Below are 15465 nucleotides of genomic sequence, written 5' to 3'. Positions count from 1 at the left end.
CTGCTGCCACCAAAGTTTACTGAGCTGTAAAATTAGTCCCAAGCGGTGCATCAAAAAAACGCTTCTCTTATTGCACTCACCGGGGTTCATAGTACTGGAAAGTGTAAAGATTACAGTTTTATGACTAACACTGTTTCGCCTATTGTTCCACCATTAATGGCTAATTATCTCTAATTATCTTGGGAACTAATTGAGCGACTAAAAAAGTAATGGCATATTTAGAATCAGTAATTATCTTGGGAACTAATTGAGCGACTCAAAAAGTAATGGCATATTTAGAATCAGTAATTATCTTGGGAACTAATTGAGCGACTCAAAAAGTAATGGCATATTTAGAATCAGTGGGAAAAAGCAGCTAGGCTGACAAGTTTCACAGCGTTTACCATATTAATTCGTATAATGATCGCACTCGCATAATGATCACCCCTGCAGTTTGTCGTCAAAATTCCATTTTTAAAATTTCACACGCAATGAACGCACCGTGAACTTGCCGCAGCAGTGTGTCGTATGTGTGCCAAGTCTAGCTGATGATGGTCGTTCATACCTCTGTTTCCTTCCCTTTCAAAGCGGACATGGCTACGTTATTGCCGCAGACTTGCCGATACAGTTGAACCCCTTTATAAGAGACACATACCGGGGAGCAGTTTCTGTCTTTTATACAAGATGTCTCTTATAAGCAGGGTACCATGTTTTCACTTGCTAATCAGACCCTACTAATATTGTGGGCACCGTATGACTAAAATAAGCTCAAAAGAACGCTACAGCATGCTGCAAAAGGCTCATTCTAATTTATGTTTGGCCCCCAGAATTTATGAAACAGTTGTGAATCTTTGTTTGCTTCATGACTGTATTTACACTGTTTTTTACAAGCGATTCTACTATCTTTTTCCTTTCACTGTTTGTGGAAGATGAATCGTAGATGTTGAGTTCACAAGCCTGATGAATAGCCAAAGCGCACAGACATCTGCGATGCTTCTTGATTGGGAGCTACGCGAGTGGGAGAGCCCGCATGTGCGGTCGCGCTCCAATGGATGGCAGTAAGCTTCAACCACTTCTGCAAGTTGCATTTCCATTGGCAGGGCTTCTCATCGTCATTTCATAGCTGACTGAACCACTGTGTGTTTGCTGAAGTTATAATAAATAGCTACTGCAGGCGTCTGTCGCCCACCTGTGTTTCCACAATGGAAGCAACTGCAATTAGTGACTGGTGGCACTGGATCTGAAGTTAAAATGTCTGTTACAAGCGAGATTATTGATTAAAGTTCAAGGATGACTTGTCCCTTATAACCAATCTTCTACATCCGATGTCTGTTATAAAAGAGGTCAATTTAATGGGAAAGATAGGGCAGCCAGCCATGTGGGTGAATAGTGTCTCTTATACCCAATTGTCTCTTTCATCCATGTCTCTTATAACGAGGTTCAACTGTATTAGCGATAATGGCTAGCATGCATTCAATATTGATGAGTGAGAAACTCTCACTAAATGCACATAATGTACTCACAAGACAAAGAAAAAAATGCGCTCTGCTTGCTGCGTCGGCAGCCGTGTCTGTTTTGATTTCCCGCACTGCGACAGCAGCAGCCACTTATTGGTCGCCCTGTTGTCACCTCGCAACAAACTCGTTCTGGTGCATTCCGTAATTCGTGAAAACACTGCATTTTGCATCACTTTGGACAGCATCTGGCGGCGGTGTGCGGAGTTTTGTTTTTACCTATTATTTTCATTATGTTCATGAGGCCTACTGTAAAAATTATGACCCGCAACTCGCTTGCCTTTTCCGTGTTCAAAAGTTTTTCGCAAAAAATTTACCCCGCGTAATGAACGCACCCCTAACTTTGTATCAAATTTTTTTGAAAAAAAAAAAAGTGCGATCGTTACGCAAGTAAATAAGGTACTTAACAAATTAAGGAAGCTGTTTTAAGAGCCATGTCTCCCCCTTAAATGAACCAACGTTCTGGTAGAGACAACTAGTGGTGAGGCAGCCTGGCAATTCCAGACGTGCACCAACACAAACGGCGGTTCTGGTTTTTACACGCAATTATCACATGTGCTCTTGGGACGAAGATAAGATGGCGCCACGGGTTCACGACTGAACAGTGAAACTTCACTTCTGCTTTTGACAACATGGCGGTTAGAATAAATGGGGAGGAAAATTTCAATGATGGCTGGTGCAAGGCACGCAACCTCAACTTCACTTTTAAGATCTGAAGATTTGTCAATTATTGGTACATGTTACAAGCGCAAAAATTGGGTAAAAGCAAGCCCCAACTCGTTGCACAATTTAAAACTTTCGCGCGAAGCACAGTCACGCCCTCTTTGTCACCGTTGAAGTAAAAAACTGATGTCTGTTTCAGAATCTCCAACAAACACCCACACAAATACAAACAGAAAACAAAAAAAAAAAAAAACAAAAAAAAAAAAAAAAAAAGATGACTAAAAAGGGCCCTGCATGCACCTCATGGCTCGCAGTGCGCGGAGGTCCAGGGGGTCGCGAGACACAAACGCCCCCACGGCCAGTCCCAAGAGGCCCGGGTCTTGTTGGAGCAGTGCGGCAGCGTTGGCGGGCAAGTAGCAGTGCGCTCGGTGCTGGTTCGCCCGGTGCCGTGCTGGTGCGTCATGGACTCTGGCCGCGAGGCACTTCTGCACTGCTGGCGCCGCCCTGGTGGAGTGTTGTGGCAGTTTCACGCATCGTTAGATGGGATCAGAACAGTGTAGTAATTGTACGTATGCAGCTTAGAGTAAGGCACTACTTGTGCCTACATGAAAAGACACTGCAGAGAATGTGTGACAATCTTACTAGTTGCTGTGATGTGAAGTTACTGACTTGGGTGGCATTTTATTTTGCCCAAAAAAAGAAAAACAAAGAAAACACCTTACAAAATACCCTGCACCTATAGCAGATGTACTGTAATGTGCAGTGATGTTTAGCTGTTCCTCAACATGATTTAATGCCATCTCGACCTTCAAAATTCCTTTTGTGCCTTTTTTGAAGTACCGGAACCCTGTAATAATGAAACCACCGGGGAAAGCCAAAAAATTCCCTATTTGCAGGAGTTTCGTTGCCGTGAGAATGAAACATAAATGACAGTAACATCGCCCGCAAACCGAAAATTCATTCCCAAAAGTCAGTTATATCAGTTTGTGAGCCTTACCTTGCAGTAACTTCACAGCTCAGCTCTCACACTACAGGAAGTGGTTCACTGCTAGTCGGCATAAGCGCCTAAGAATGACCGAATCGTGTCCTCGGCACTGAGTATGTCCGATCATGCAGGCAAAGTCCAGCTTCTTCTGTTGACGAACTTTGCCACAGAGTGGAAACTTGTGGTTCCGATGCTGTTCACAGAACTAAGTGAACAGTGCTTTGTTGACACCCAGAAAGGCCACAGCTGCCACTGTTTTGTTTTGCGCACGTGCACCTCGCTTTTCAAGATGGTGCAGCAAGCTGCAGGCGGTCCCAAACTTGTCGGCGCTATCCTGCCTTATTCCTCCACTTGGGCAATGATGGCTGCCTTAGTGATAAAAACTTCCGCTTTTGATTGAGAGCAAACGGCGTGCTGATTGCCGCACACACAACGACCGCAAGTGCGCTGTTCAGCGGTAGCTGGCTGGCGTAGCCCAAGCGAAAGCCGTGCTGCTATACTCGGTTACAACTCAAGAACAGCACCACCTCATGTAGTGTATCACTCCGCCAAAGCGCCAGACCCGTGACGTCAGTGCGCGCGCATTATGAAAGGGGTTTGCTATGAATGCGTGATATCGTCTGCCTTGTCTCACACAGTTTGTTCGTCGTCACTAGAGTCGTTTATAAGCATATTAGGTCCAACAAATCACGGGAACGGCTCACGCCATGTTCAAAATATTCCCAGTAACGCCCGACTTGCGCCGCGCGGAGAAACATCCGGCTACGGTGATAAGGCACAGCGGCAACTTCCGGTGGCGTTCTTAGGTTGTCACCGAGTATAGTCACCATGTGTCGCCCCCTGGTGGTGTCACAACAAGGCTGCCTCCATGGCTGCCTGCTGCACGATTGTTTTTGTTAACAAATATGGCGGCTGCCATGCAAGCGTGCTGCGGCAGAAGTTTACGCACTTTGAGTCCGAAAATAAAGAGTGCATTTGCACCCTTTTTGCCCACTGTTAGCCTCAAATGGGTAGATAAAATGCCGACTGGGCTTGCAGCGAATTTCGTTAACGTGGGATCACTTTCCAAAAAAATTTCGTTGCCGCGAGATATGAAATACACGGGCTCCTATGGACGTTTGCCAGGGATCCATGTCATTGATGCGTGAATTTCGTACTTGTGGGGATTTCGTTATGGCGGGGTTTGACTGTAAACAGGCAACTTTCCATTGGTTCAAGAACAGGTTTTAGACACTAAACATGTTCACAATCCACTAACTTGTTCAGTCTGCAAATGTGAAAGCACATCATCACAGCAAAAGTCGGCAAATCAGAATGGCCATGTGGAGAGGTTCATGGCCACTGAATCCCTTCCACTGAGAGTCATAACTGCAGTCATAAAGATTCTGCAGTTCCACAGTCAAGCAAGTACAGTAATGCTGCTCACTTTGTCTTTGCAAGAGGAGACCTGATCTGTGTGATGGCGTCGCATATCTTCGGCACCTGACACTCCTCCGGGGCTTTTCCGCCTTCAAGAGGGATGAAGTGGAGGCTGTTACGGTAGAGGTACACCTGCGTGGGGCAAGAGAAATGAATTTAGAAAATCAGTTCTGAAGCGGGCATTTGCTTCAGTGTTTTTTGTTGTACAGACGATGACAAAATCCTAGATCTGCTACAGTGTCATTTAGAGACAAGTTGTGTCCTTTCTTGCGTTGTCAATGCTCGACAAAACTTTTTTTGCTTCAAAAAGTGTGAAAAATGCTGTTCACAGGGCCACTAAGAATGTAAACTCAGCGTTGAAAGAAAAATTGAACAATCGAAATTGAAAAAGGAAAAAAGAAAATGAACAATCAGGTACAGGATTTTTCCTTTCTGTGGCTTTAAATATTGGGGCAGTCCCATATACAGCTATAAATGAATCCATAAAAAGTATATTTTTTGAGACGTTACTACCAAGTTTCATGCGCTAACACTACTCGGTTAAAGGGGGCTCTCAGATGTTAACTTTCATGGGTGGACTTGCAATAGGGTGGCATCCTCTTGTACATTTTCTTAAAGCCCAAAAAAAGTCCAACAGAAGGGTGAAGAAGGCACCACTGGCTCCACTGTCCAATGCAAGTGCATGGGACCCTGCGTCTTTTGATGTGGTATTAAAGAAGCTTCAAGGTGACCGGGAGTTTCAATAATCTGGATGGCAATGAGGATGACCTCGTGTTTGAAGAGGGTGCTCCCAAAGAAACGGGGCACAGACAGTGCCAGCTCCGAAGACACCAACAGTGATGACGGCCATGAGTAAGGTGCAACCAAAATAAATGCTGTGCATGCAGCCGCAATCTGACTCATTTCTTCAAACGGCGACAGAAATTACTAGTGCACGGGTCGCACCCCCCAAAATTACCGCTAGAATTTCGAAAAAAAAAAGAAGGAACTGCGACCCCTACAAGAGTTCATGTGGCATAGGATCCTTAAGCGCCAACCATGAAAGTTGCCAGCACTGTACTTACCCTGTTTTCACTGGTCTCTGGATTCAGCCATTTCGGGAGAGCCTCTGCAGCCTCAATAAGCAGGAACTCCCCGTCTGAGTCCTCGACCCTTCAAAAACAGAAAAATTGTGGGCCTGTGCTGACAGCAGTGACAGTGACAATCTGCCCTTACCGAACGCAATGGTTTCATGCATCGTACACTCATGTTGGTCGAGGAGGCGGTAGAAGTACACTGTAGCTACACCCAGTACAAATGCATGGGTGCATTTTATCAAGGACAGTTGAACCAATGGCTCAATTTCCACAACAAAGTCAATACGAAATTCAACTGTCAACATAAAACATTTCGGTTTCTTCCACCTAAAAACACAACCGACTTCAGGTAAGTGTCTACTGCACGTCACTGAAGCCTGAAATGAAGGACCAAGTAAAATCGAGGAACTGCCATTAATTCTTTCGCTCAATGTCCTGAAAGGCCAAATAATGAAAAACAGCTGTTACCTTAACACCCCCCCCCTCCCCCCCCCCTTCTCTTCGGGCTGCGTACAAGTTGCTGAATTATAAACATCACTGTCCACAAAACAAAGCCACAGGTTCTTAGCGACAGAAAGGTTAATCCTTTGATGTCAAATGCAATCATTCATTGACTACATTGGGGAGCAACTTTACTGCCATGCTTGAGAACAGCCTCACAAAGCCCCTCTTTTTCTAGACTTTCGCATGCCGATAAGTATTTACATATTCCGCTTTCGCAGTAAAACTGGTAAAACTAAGAAACTGCTCTACTGCCCGTAATAGCAAATTACGTCATCACTCCTCATCTGTTGCCATGGCGACGACGCTCCCGACCCCCCAGGCCAGCCACTACTAAATACAGCACAGCACTCAAAAGCTTTAAGCTACTCAAAATTCTTCCAAGGACACGGCTGTCCTCGCTCTCACTGTGAAACCGCCGCTGACCACTCCCATTCTTACTTGATGACTAGGTCCTTGTCGTCCTTGGTGAGCTCGAACAATAGGTGCACGATGAACCACTCGTCCTCGACATTGTCGCCGAAGTACGTGCTCCCTCCCAGATGAGGAGGCACGCCGTCTGCGAGGAACGGGGCGAAATCCGGCAGTGACAGGAAACGCCCTCGTTTAAATATTCGTTCGATCGAAGCTTCTGCGCGGTCGCGCCGCCTTCTCACCTCTTTGTGCGTCGACGACGCGCAGGTTGAACGCTTCGTCCTGCCAGATGTAGTCGGCCACGACTGGAAGCAGCTTGGCAGTGTACAGTTCGGCCCTCTTTTCGAGCTCGAGCCTCGCGTTTGCGGGGTTTTCGAGCTTCGGAAACAAATAATAGCACACGGTGTCGTCTGCGACTTGCCTGGCCGCTGCCATGTTTGAAATACGAAACTAGCTGACAGCTGAAACCTCCACATAAACAAAATTAACTCAAACGTTCGATAAGTGCAAATAAAAAATAAAATATTAATTTAAATTTTTATAGTTTTATTGTGCTATTTTATTTTGTATTTTTGAGGCGTCGGTTTGTTGCGGATTATTCGTGAGTGAAGGACTGAATCAGCCAGCTGTTTGCTCTTTAGTCGGTCGTTCGTCTTGTTTGTTGCTGATTAGCGTGCCGTCACATGATTCCGTGTTGACGCCTTTTGACATCGACCAGGGACGTTGCGGAGATCGTTGTGAAGAGCACTCGGAGCCGTCAAAATGCTCAAACCCCGGGCGCTGACGCAAGTACTGTCCCAGGCCAACACCAGCGGCGTCCTGTGCACGCTGTGAGTTGTGGGTGGCCGCGGCGCATTCGAGGGGTCCGAATTGACTCCCTGTCTTGACCAATTATATTGAATGTGTGTGCGTGGCTCGTGTCGCGAGCAGGGGCACTTTGGTTGCGCTCTGAAGGTTGCAAATTAGTCCACCGTCACGTTATCCGCACGCCCCATTTTTGGTCCGCTACTGAGCTCCGCTTGACTGTTTAGGTGCACCAGGGCCTGCCGATTTTGCCAAGTCTGTGTTTCCTACACCCCGCTTCTTACGTCTAGCGAAACATCATCGCCACCCGTCGGTTGGTTTTGCTATCGTGCTAGCTCGTCGAGTGGCCCGTACCTTAGCTTCGACTGGTAGCAGAGCGCATCTGTTGGATTCTCGTGGGGAGTACGGAAGTTCCTAAACTGCGCTTGCTCTGTAAATCGCAGTTACCTGTGGTGAATGGGAACAGGGCCGCTAAGTTGTGACGGTGGTTTTGACATTTGCAGGGCCAAAGCCCACAGTCGTTTCACACGTCTTCAATCGTCGCAGGAGAGCGTGCCCTCAGCCCTTGTTGCGAGAAATTCGTCCCCAGAAATTAGCTATTGCTAAGTTATGCCCGCCCAAATGCACAGACCATAACGCAAAATCTTTCGAGAACTCGTGAGATGTTAGACAAAGCATGCCTGTGTGCAGCACGTCTGCCTTTGGGCAATACCGGTCAGTTTTGCTTACATGAAAATGCCTTGGTCTAATGAGTGATAAGCTGTTCACTGCAGAGTTCCGCAGAAACCAAATTGCTTTCCTCTCTTTGCAGTCTCTACAACCACAGTGCTTAAATAGATTTTCGTGCTAAGTCTTTCATGCAGACAACGTATACATCTGTGGCGTCTTTCATTCGGTACAGTTTTCCAACGTAAAACCCCCCGGTGCTTACAGCCACACTGGTCGTTATTTTTGGCCTAACCAAGAAATAAAGAAATCTGGACTTACTGCTGGAAGTCTTCTCCGTATGTCTGTAGGATTTGTCACGTGCTTCCAACCAACAAATGTGAAAACCTAAGCACCGCAAGTGAGTGACCAATCTCTGAACCGATTCGGAAAGACCTTTGGACATTTATTCCAAATTGTCTTACTTCCCGTCTATGTCGGAACTGGCTTCCCGGACAATCCTAGCATCGTTGTGCGAGGGCCACTAGCGACCTCAGTTTGTGCTTAATGCTGCGACTTAAAGGAGCCATGAAGACAAAATACAAGTTGGGTTTATTAGAAAGAGTGCTTAGTCCCAGTAACAATGATACCACTATCATCGCCATCTTCGAACAAATAACGGAGATATGAAAGAAAACGTGTGACGCAGTCGCGACCCCGTAGCCAATTTCCTGCAACTTTTCTATGACGTTACGGAACCTTGTTTGTGCGATTGGCGGCCGCCTAACTGACCTGACGCAACGACACATGACTGGACGCCTGTAATGGGGTGGCCTCTAGTTCCATTTGACCGCATCACTTGAATGCTAACGTGCAGTTAACGCACTGAAAATTATGTTTTATTGTTGGCCCGTATGACGTCATTCTTGCTCATAACACGTCACTGTAGCGCAAAATTTGAAAGTTTTTAAATACTTCTTGCTTTTTTTTCGTTAAAAAAACATCTTTTGTGGCTGTAATGGAGCTGACTGAGATACTGAATCCTAGTTCTTTCAAATTAAACGAAGTTGTATTTTCTCTTCATGGCTCCTTTAAGCACTACAAACAATGACAGTTTTTATCGCAGAATGTGGTGTAGGCATGCCTGCAGAGAAAATGGCGCGCGTCTGTCACCCACCCCAACTATGTTTAGCCCCCTCGCTTTTTGCACTAGATTTCACTTCATATACGTCAACTATTATTACTTGCAGAACCAGACCTATCAGGTGCGCATGCCTGAACGCGGTATGTCACTCAACATAGAGTGGACATATCTTTCCTAGTTGTGCGGAGACTACGGCTGAAATGCATAGCAGGTTGCTGCTGCTGCCTGGGTCTGTTATTTTTCCCGCTAGAGTAACTGTTCTTGCTGAACAGTATTCCTAGCGTTCTGCTGCCCGACCGATTACTTCGAAAGAGAAATTGGCCCCTACTTCCCCCCTTTTTTGTGTGGCAGGCTGCTGAACCGGGAGGGCACCCTGCTGGCCTACTCGGGCTATGCGGACAAGGACGCCAAGATGACGGCCGCCATCGCCAGCAGCATCTGGCTCTGCAACGAGAAGAACGCCCACGCCGCCATCAGCGAGGGCCAGCTCCGGCTGGTGGTCGTCGAGTGCGAGGTGGGCGCTGTTGCGACTCTTGTTGCGTGGCCGATAGTCGGCTCGATCTCAAGTTGGGTGCGAACATCGAGGCCAAGTAGGACAGAGAAAGAACATACCTTGGGCTCTTACACGTTTCGAGTTTCAGTGAACAGGGCGGGCGCTCCTTTAAAGGAGCCATGAAGTCAAAACACAAGTTTGGTTCATTCGGAAGACGGCCTCGTTGAAATCATACTGACACCACTTTTAACGTAAACTTTGCTCAAATAAGCTACATAATGAGGAAGAAAGGGAATGGCCACGTGACCCACTAGCTCATTTCCCCACAACAGAACCTATGATGTCATGTTTCCAGCTTCGCGATTGGCTGAGGCCGGCCAAAGCAAACACAAATTTAGGCAGGGCTTGTAAGCTTGCCGGACGAGCTATTTGCGCTTAACTGTAATGCATATTCAGTTTACAACACTAAGAATGGTGTGGTACACAATGAAAGTTAGGTAAATACACGTAAGCATAGAAGTACCAATGCGCGCTGCTGTTGGTACTGGGTGCACTATGCTTGTTTTAGCTGCACAGCATTCCGCCGCATTGGAGTTTTCTCACACGACGCTGGCTGGCTGGCGTAAGCGACGCTGTCTTGCGTGACCCTGTTTGTTAAGGATACCCTGTTTCACGGTACAATTACTTTCTACAGTAACAAACAATTCAGATGCAAATATGATCAAAAACAAAGCAACGGCGCACAGCAGTCCGCGGCTGACTATGGGAGCACCATCTGGGAGGGACTTATGGTAAGGAATGCTGCAGAACCTAAGGACGCACTTGAAGTTAGTTTGAATGCGCACACCTGTGACGTCATGAAAACACACGATTTGGCAGGGGAATTAAAAGTTTTAACCTGAATTGATTAATTTCTCAGTGAATAAGTGCTACAAAACACGAAATCTTTCGAGTAAAACAAACTTGTATTTTGTCTGCATGGGTGCTTTCAACTCACTCGAGTTCGTCCCCTTCGCCGCCACAAGCCCCATAGCTAGGAATTGCGTTGACACGAGAGCAGCTGAAAATGTTCCCCGTGTCCAGTAGCTTGCAAGGTTAATGCATTCCAAGTGGCTACCATATCAATGAGCGGTGGATGTGCCGACCCACAACGGACTAATTGTGCTAGTCAATTCTCGGTTTACGACAATTGACGGCAGATACTGACGAGGAGGTTTTGGGTGGCTGCCGTTAGGCTGCAAGTGAAGATGACTGATGCACCAAAAGAGCGGACAGCTGCCAAAGGCGGCTCGGTCGTTGCAGGGTGCACCTCTCGTTTCCAACACCTGCATTCTCTGTTCCCGGTGCCTGCATTGTTTTAATGCATGAAATTCCACATTTGTAAACATGGGGGGAGGCAACACCAGCTTTAGCTGCTTAAAGGTGTACACAGTCTCAGTTGCATGGAAGATGGGTTCGCGTTGAAGATATCCGTGTATTGCACTGGGCGTGCTTGACCATAATTGACAAGTACTTTGAACAGCTGTACCTGATGCTTGAAAGGGCCAGTGCTCGAGGGGACACTTAAGTGAATTGGATGAAGGCTTATTTGGGGCTTCATTGTGCTGTTCAGCTGCGTAATCTCCTATTTGAGTAGATTGTCGGAGCTTAGAGCCTTTATTGATCGCACTATCTAAGCCCTCATTTTGATTTTCACCCTTTTCGTGGTTAATGTCGACTTTTTATTGGTTCCCGTGCAGCTTGTGCTGGTTGGACATTCGAACAAGCCACTTCATGTAGCCCTGCTCTGTTGCCAGTGCCGTCTGCATGGGAGACATTGGCAAATTGGCGGGCAGCGTGGTGCTAGGGAAATGCAACTTCTGAACGCGTTTCTCATTTAAAATTAATGCTAATCAACTACGCTTATGCCGCCTATGCATCCTGAACATTAATTTAACAATGGAGTTGATCCATGTTTACAATCCACTTGAGGATTTCTTTACTGCAAGTGGCCAGTGAAGACGCCAGGCTCTTCTGGAGTGAGCAGGAGAAACAAACGGGTCGGGGTGCTTGCATTCGTTGGCTCACACCACAGATATCGGATCACGTGGCAGTGCCTACCACAAACAGCTTGGCCAACCGATATGTACACTTTCACGCGTGGTGGGCAGCTTGCCAAGGGAAGAGGTGCATGTAAATTGCTCCAATTTTTTTTATTTTGCGTTGGGGTTTCACCAAGCTACTTAAAAGAAAACTTGCATAGACATTGACAAAAGAATGTTTGGAGTCATGCTTAGGGATAACAAAACAGCTGCGTGGATTAGGGAACAGACCTGTGTTGAGGACATTCTAGCTCAAATTAGTAAGTGAAGAAAATGGGCATGGGAAGTACACGTCATGTGCTTGGTGGACAACAGGTGGTCGATCCGTTTAACGGAGTGGCTGCCAAGTAAACGCAGTAGGGGTCGGCCAAGGACTCGATAGAGGGATGAGCTACGAGAATTCGGGGAAAGGGTGGACTCGGGTTGCACTCCATAGGCTTGGCTGGAGATCTTTGGGAGAGGCCTCCATCCTTTGGTGGACACGACCAGGGCGATTATGAAAACATGACCTTTGTGCTGTACTTGTGCAGTAGTGGTTGGCTAGCTTAATTAAAGGGGCCATACAGACAAAACACAAGTTTGGTTCATTCGAAAGATTGCCTCATTAGAATCATGCTGACACCACTTTTAGTGCACACTTCACTCAAATAAGCTACATAATTAGGAAAAAAGGGAATGGCCATACGACCCACTGTACTCGGTTACAACTCAAGAACGGCACCACCTCATGTAGTGAATCACTCCGCCAAAGCGCCGGACCCGTGACGCGAGTGCGCGCGCGTTTTGAAAGGGGTTTGCTATGAATATTAGGAAAGGGGTTTGCTATGAATATTATAAGCATATTAAGTCCAAAAAATCACAGGAACGGCTCACGCCATGTTCCAAATATTCCCAGTAATGCCCTACTTGCACCGCACGGAGAAACATCCGGCTACGTTGATAAGGCACAGCGGCAACTTCCGGTGCCGTTCTTAAGTTGTCACCGAGTATACCTAGCTCGTTTCCCACAACAGAACCTATGATGTGGTATGCAATTCGCTGAGGCCGCCAAAGGCAAACGCAAATTAGCCAGGGCTTATAAGGTTGGCGAATCAGCAATTTGTGCTTAAATGTAAAGCATATTCATTTTACAGCAGTAAGAGTGCTGGGGTAAACAATGAAAGTTAGAAAATACACGTAAGCATAGAAGTACTGATGCGCACTGCTATTGGTACTGGGCGCGCTATGCTTTTTTTAGCTGCACAGCAGACGGCCGCTTTGGAGTTGTCTTGCACGACACTGGCCGATTGGCATAAGCGACGTTGTCTTACGTGACCCTGTTTGTCAAGCGTACCCCATGTTTCACGAAATGAATACTTTCTACCATAACAAAACAATCCAGGTGCAAATACGGCCAAAAACAAAGCAACAACGGTCCGCAGGCAAGTGTGGGAGTACCATCTGGGAGGACTGGCGGTAGGCAAGGCTGCAGGGCCTAATGATGCCCTGGAAATTCGTTTGAATACCCACCCCCGTGTCCTCATGGCAGACATCGTGAAAACACTCGATTTGGCGGGAGAAGCGAAATTTTGACCTAAATTGATTAATTTCTCAGTGAATACGGTTGCTGCCGGGCAAACGCTAGGGGCACTATCAAATCAAACATGACATCTTTTGAATAAAACAAACTTGTATTTTGTCTGCATGGCCCCTTTAAGTAGAGCATTTTATAAAGATTTCATTGGAGTTTTACAGCTTGGGATATCGGATCCCTCCATGCTGCACAGTGAAAATACAGCCGCGTAACACTTGCGCTTATGTGTAGTGTAGTGTGTTCGGTTCTACATGTATGTTGCTCTTTTTGACTTTGCGCTGCTGAGCACGAGGTCGCGGGTTCGATTCCCGGCCGCGGCAGCCGCTTTTCTGATGGAGGCGAAAAGCAACAACGCCCGTGTGTACAAGATTTCGGCGCACATTAAAGATCCCCAGGTGGTCAAAATTAATCCAGAGCCCTCCACTACGGCGCGCCTCATCGCCTGCGGTGCGTCGGCGCGTTAAACCCTACAATCAATCAATCAATTGCTCTTTTTGAACAGTGGCCAGACCTGTTTTATGGTAGTCGCAATGCTAAAGCCGTCTTTACCCCCTCCCCCCGTTTTCCATGCAGGACGGTCAGGTGGCCATCACGCAGGTTGCCAACCTGCTTCTCTGCCTACACGCCAAGACCAGTGTGGGACAGGGCCTGTTGCGGGCCAAGGCCCGCGCTTTGGTCGAGTACCTCGAGGGGCCCCTGCTGCAAGTTGCCGTCTCGTAGCCGAGCCAATCCGAGCCGAGTCGGATCCAAGCGAGGGTGCCCTCCACCGTGCGAGTCCTATTGGTGCTGTCAACTCCTCATGGGCTGACGTATGGGGCTGAGTGGCGCCGTTTTTGGTGTAGGAAAAAAAGAAAAAGGAAACGAAGTATGTGCATGCATGGTCGTGCGTTGCAAGCATCCACATGTTGAAGAACACTGTTGAGAAGATGTGAAGGCTGTTTATGCAGTTTGAATGTGTGCATCACGGTCTTCTTGTATCGCGTGCATGAAGAAATCTGTGAATGGAAACAGTGCGATTGGATAAGTGGGATCAGCGTGTCCGCTGTTTGCACCTTGCCGTGAACGGCCCCGCGTCCAAGTGAACCAGTTGTCTGAGAGTTCTCGTGTGTATGGGGGATACATTTTAACACCAAAGCTTCTGCGCAGTGCTACTTGTTTTTAGAATTGCTTATCAGTAAAAGCGTCTGTTCTGAGTTGAACCTGTGCTGTGTGTAAGATAGCTTTTTCAAGAAATAAAGAGAGCACTGTTGTTAGAAGAGGCCCCCAGGCTCTTTTTACTCCAAACCACACAAGTTTTGCTTAAGGTGTAACTTCTCATCTGTGCCAAAATGCTTCAACTTTACAGGCAGTTAAGTGATTCAGGGATTGAAACTACATTTAATGATTTTCGAGAATTTATTTAGTTGTTGGATTTTGCATAATGTGAAGAGCTTGCTCAGTATTGTCTCAAAAATCTGTTAATACAGATCAACACTGGTCAGGGACTCTTGTCCAAAATTCTTCTTGCGTTATGTGTGCTGTCTGTTCATCATTGCAATGTAACAAGCACTGTAGATAGCTTAAGAAGGCAGCACAGTGCACCTTCTTTAGCTGCTGAAGCATTGGGGACAGTTGGTGCGTACAGCTGTGTCAGAAGTGGTTTGTGTTTGAGAATAAATGTTCACTCCGTTTTATATTCAGAGTCCCTTGGGTTTGTCTAGGAAATTGCAAAGCTTTGTTAATAAAACCTCTAAGCTAAACATTGCTTCTTTTCCTAGCTACAAAAAAAAAAGATTCAGCGTATACAAACTTGATCTCTATCGATCTATCTAATATGGTTCGCTTCAATAGAAACGTTAGAAGTTCATATGCGAGCTAATAAGTGTTTGCTTCGTTTCAATTCGCAGTACAAAAATATTGATGTGGCACAGAAGTACGAAAGGAAAGATCATTAACTATAGTTGGTCGTGATTAGGTGCTGACCAAAGGTTTTTGTTAGCCTTGTTCACCACCTAGTTTGGCAAGTTTTTATTTCAAAGTGCATGCAAGCTGCCGATACACAGGAGATGTTGCTCTCTTAGTGGGACTTCACACGCTCCAAGGCGTTGACTGCCAAATATAGATAAGGTTGTTCGTTTTCGGGTTTTATATTTTTTCAAAATTCGGATGCTGTTTTCCAAACTGATATTCGGGGA

At 46.5% G+C, this 15465-nt stretch overlaps 2 protein-coding genes across 2 annotated transcripts in view; one reads left to right on the top strand and one right to left on the bottom strand.

The window, feature by feature from the left end:
- Positions 1-7000, bottom strand: part of Ecd (ecdysoneless cell cycle regulator) — a gene marked incomplete in the record, with an annotated part of 19931 nt that extends 12931 nt beyond the window's left edge. Inside the window, 5 exon segments of the mRNA XM_077669879.1 lie at positions 2457-2660; positions 4568-4692; positions 5625-5712; positions 6579-6696; positions 6794-7000. Of these exon segments, the coding sequence (XP_077526005.1) occupies positions 2457-2660; positions 4568-4692; positions 5625-5712; positions 6579-6696; positions 6794-6986 (728 nt within the window).
- A 171-nt stretch (positions 7001-7171) lies between these two features.
- Lamtor2 (Late endosomal/lysosomal adaptor, MAPK and MTOR activator 2) lies at positions 7172-14964 on the top strand. Its single transcript, XM_077669875.1, has 3 exons — positions 7172-7381; positions 9496-9658; positions 13865-14964. The coding sequence occupies exons 1-3, from the start codon at positions 7314-7316 to the stop codon at positions 14009-14011; spliced, it is 378 nt and encodes a 125-aa protein (XP_077526001.1). The 5' UTR covers positions 7172-7313; the 3' UTR covers positions 14012-14964.
- The last annotated feature ends 501 nt before the right edge of the window (positions 14965-15465 follow it).

This window comes from Haemaphysalis longicornis, unplaced genomic scaffold (assembly GCF_048455015.1).
Source record: "Haemaphysalis longicornis isolate Haplotype H1 unplaced genomic scaffold, Haemaphysalis longicornis Haplotype H1 scaffold_5, whole genome shotgun sequence".
Lineage (NCBI taxonomy): Eukaryota > Metazoa > Arthropoda > Arachnida > Ixodida > Ixodidae > Haemaphysalis > Haemaphysalis longicornis.
The sequence above is the reverse complement of the archived record's forward strand: the minus strand, read 5'-3'. Positions and strand labels throughout refer to the sequence as shown.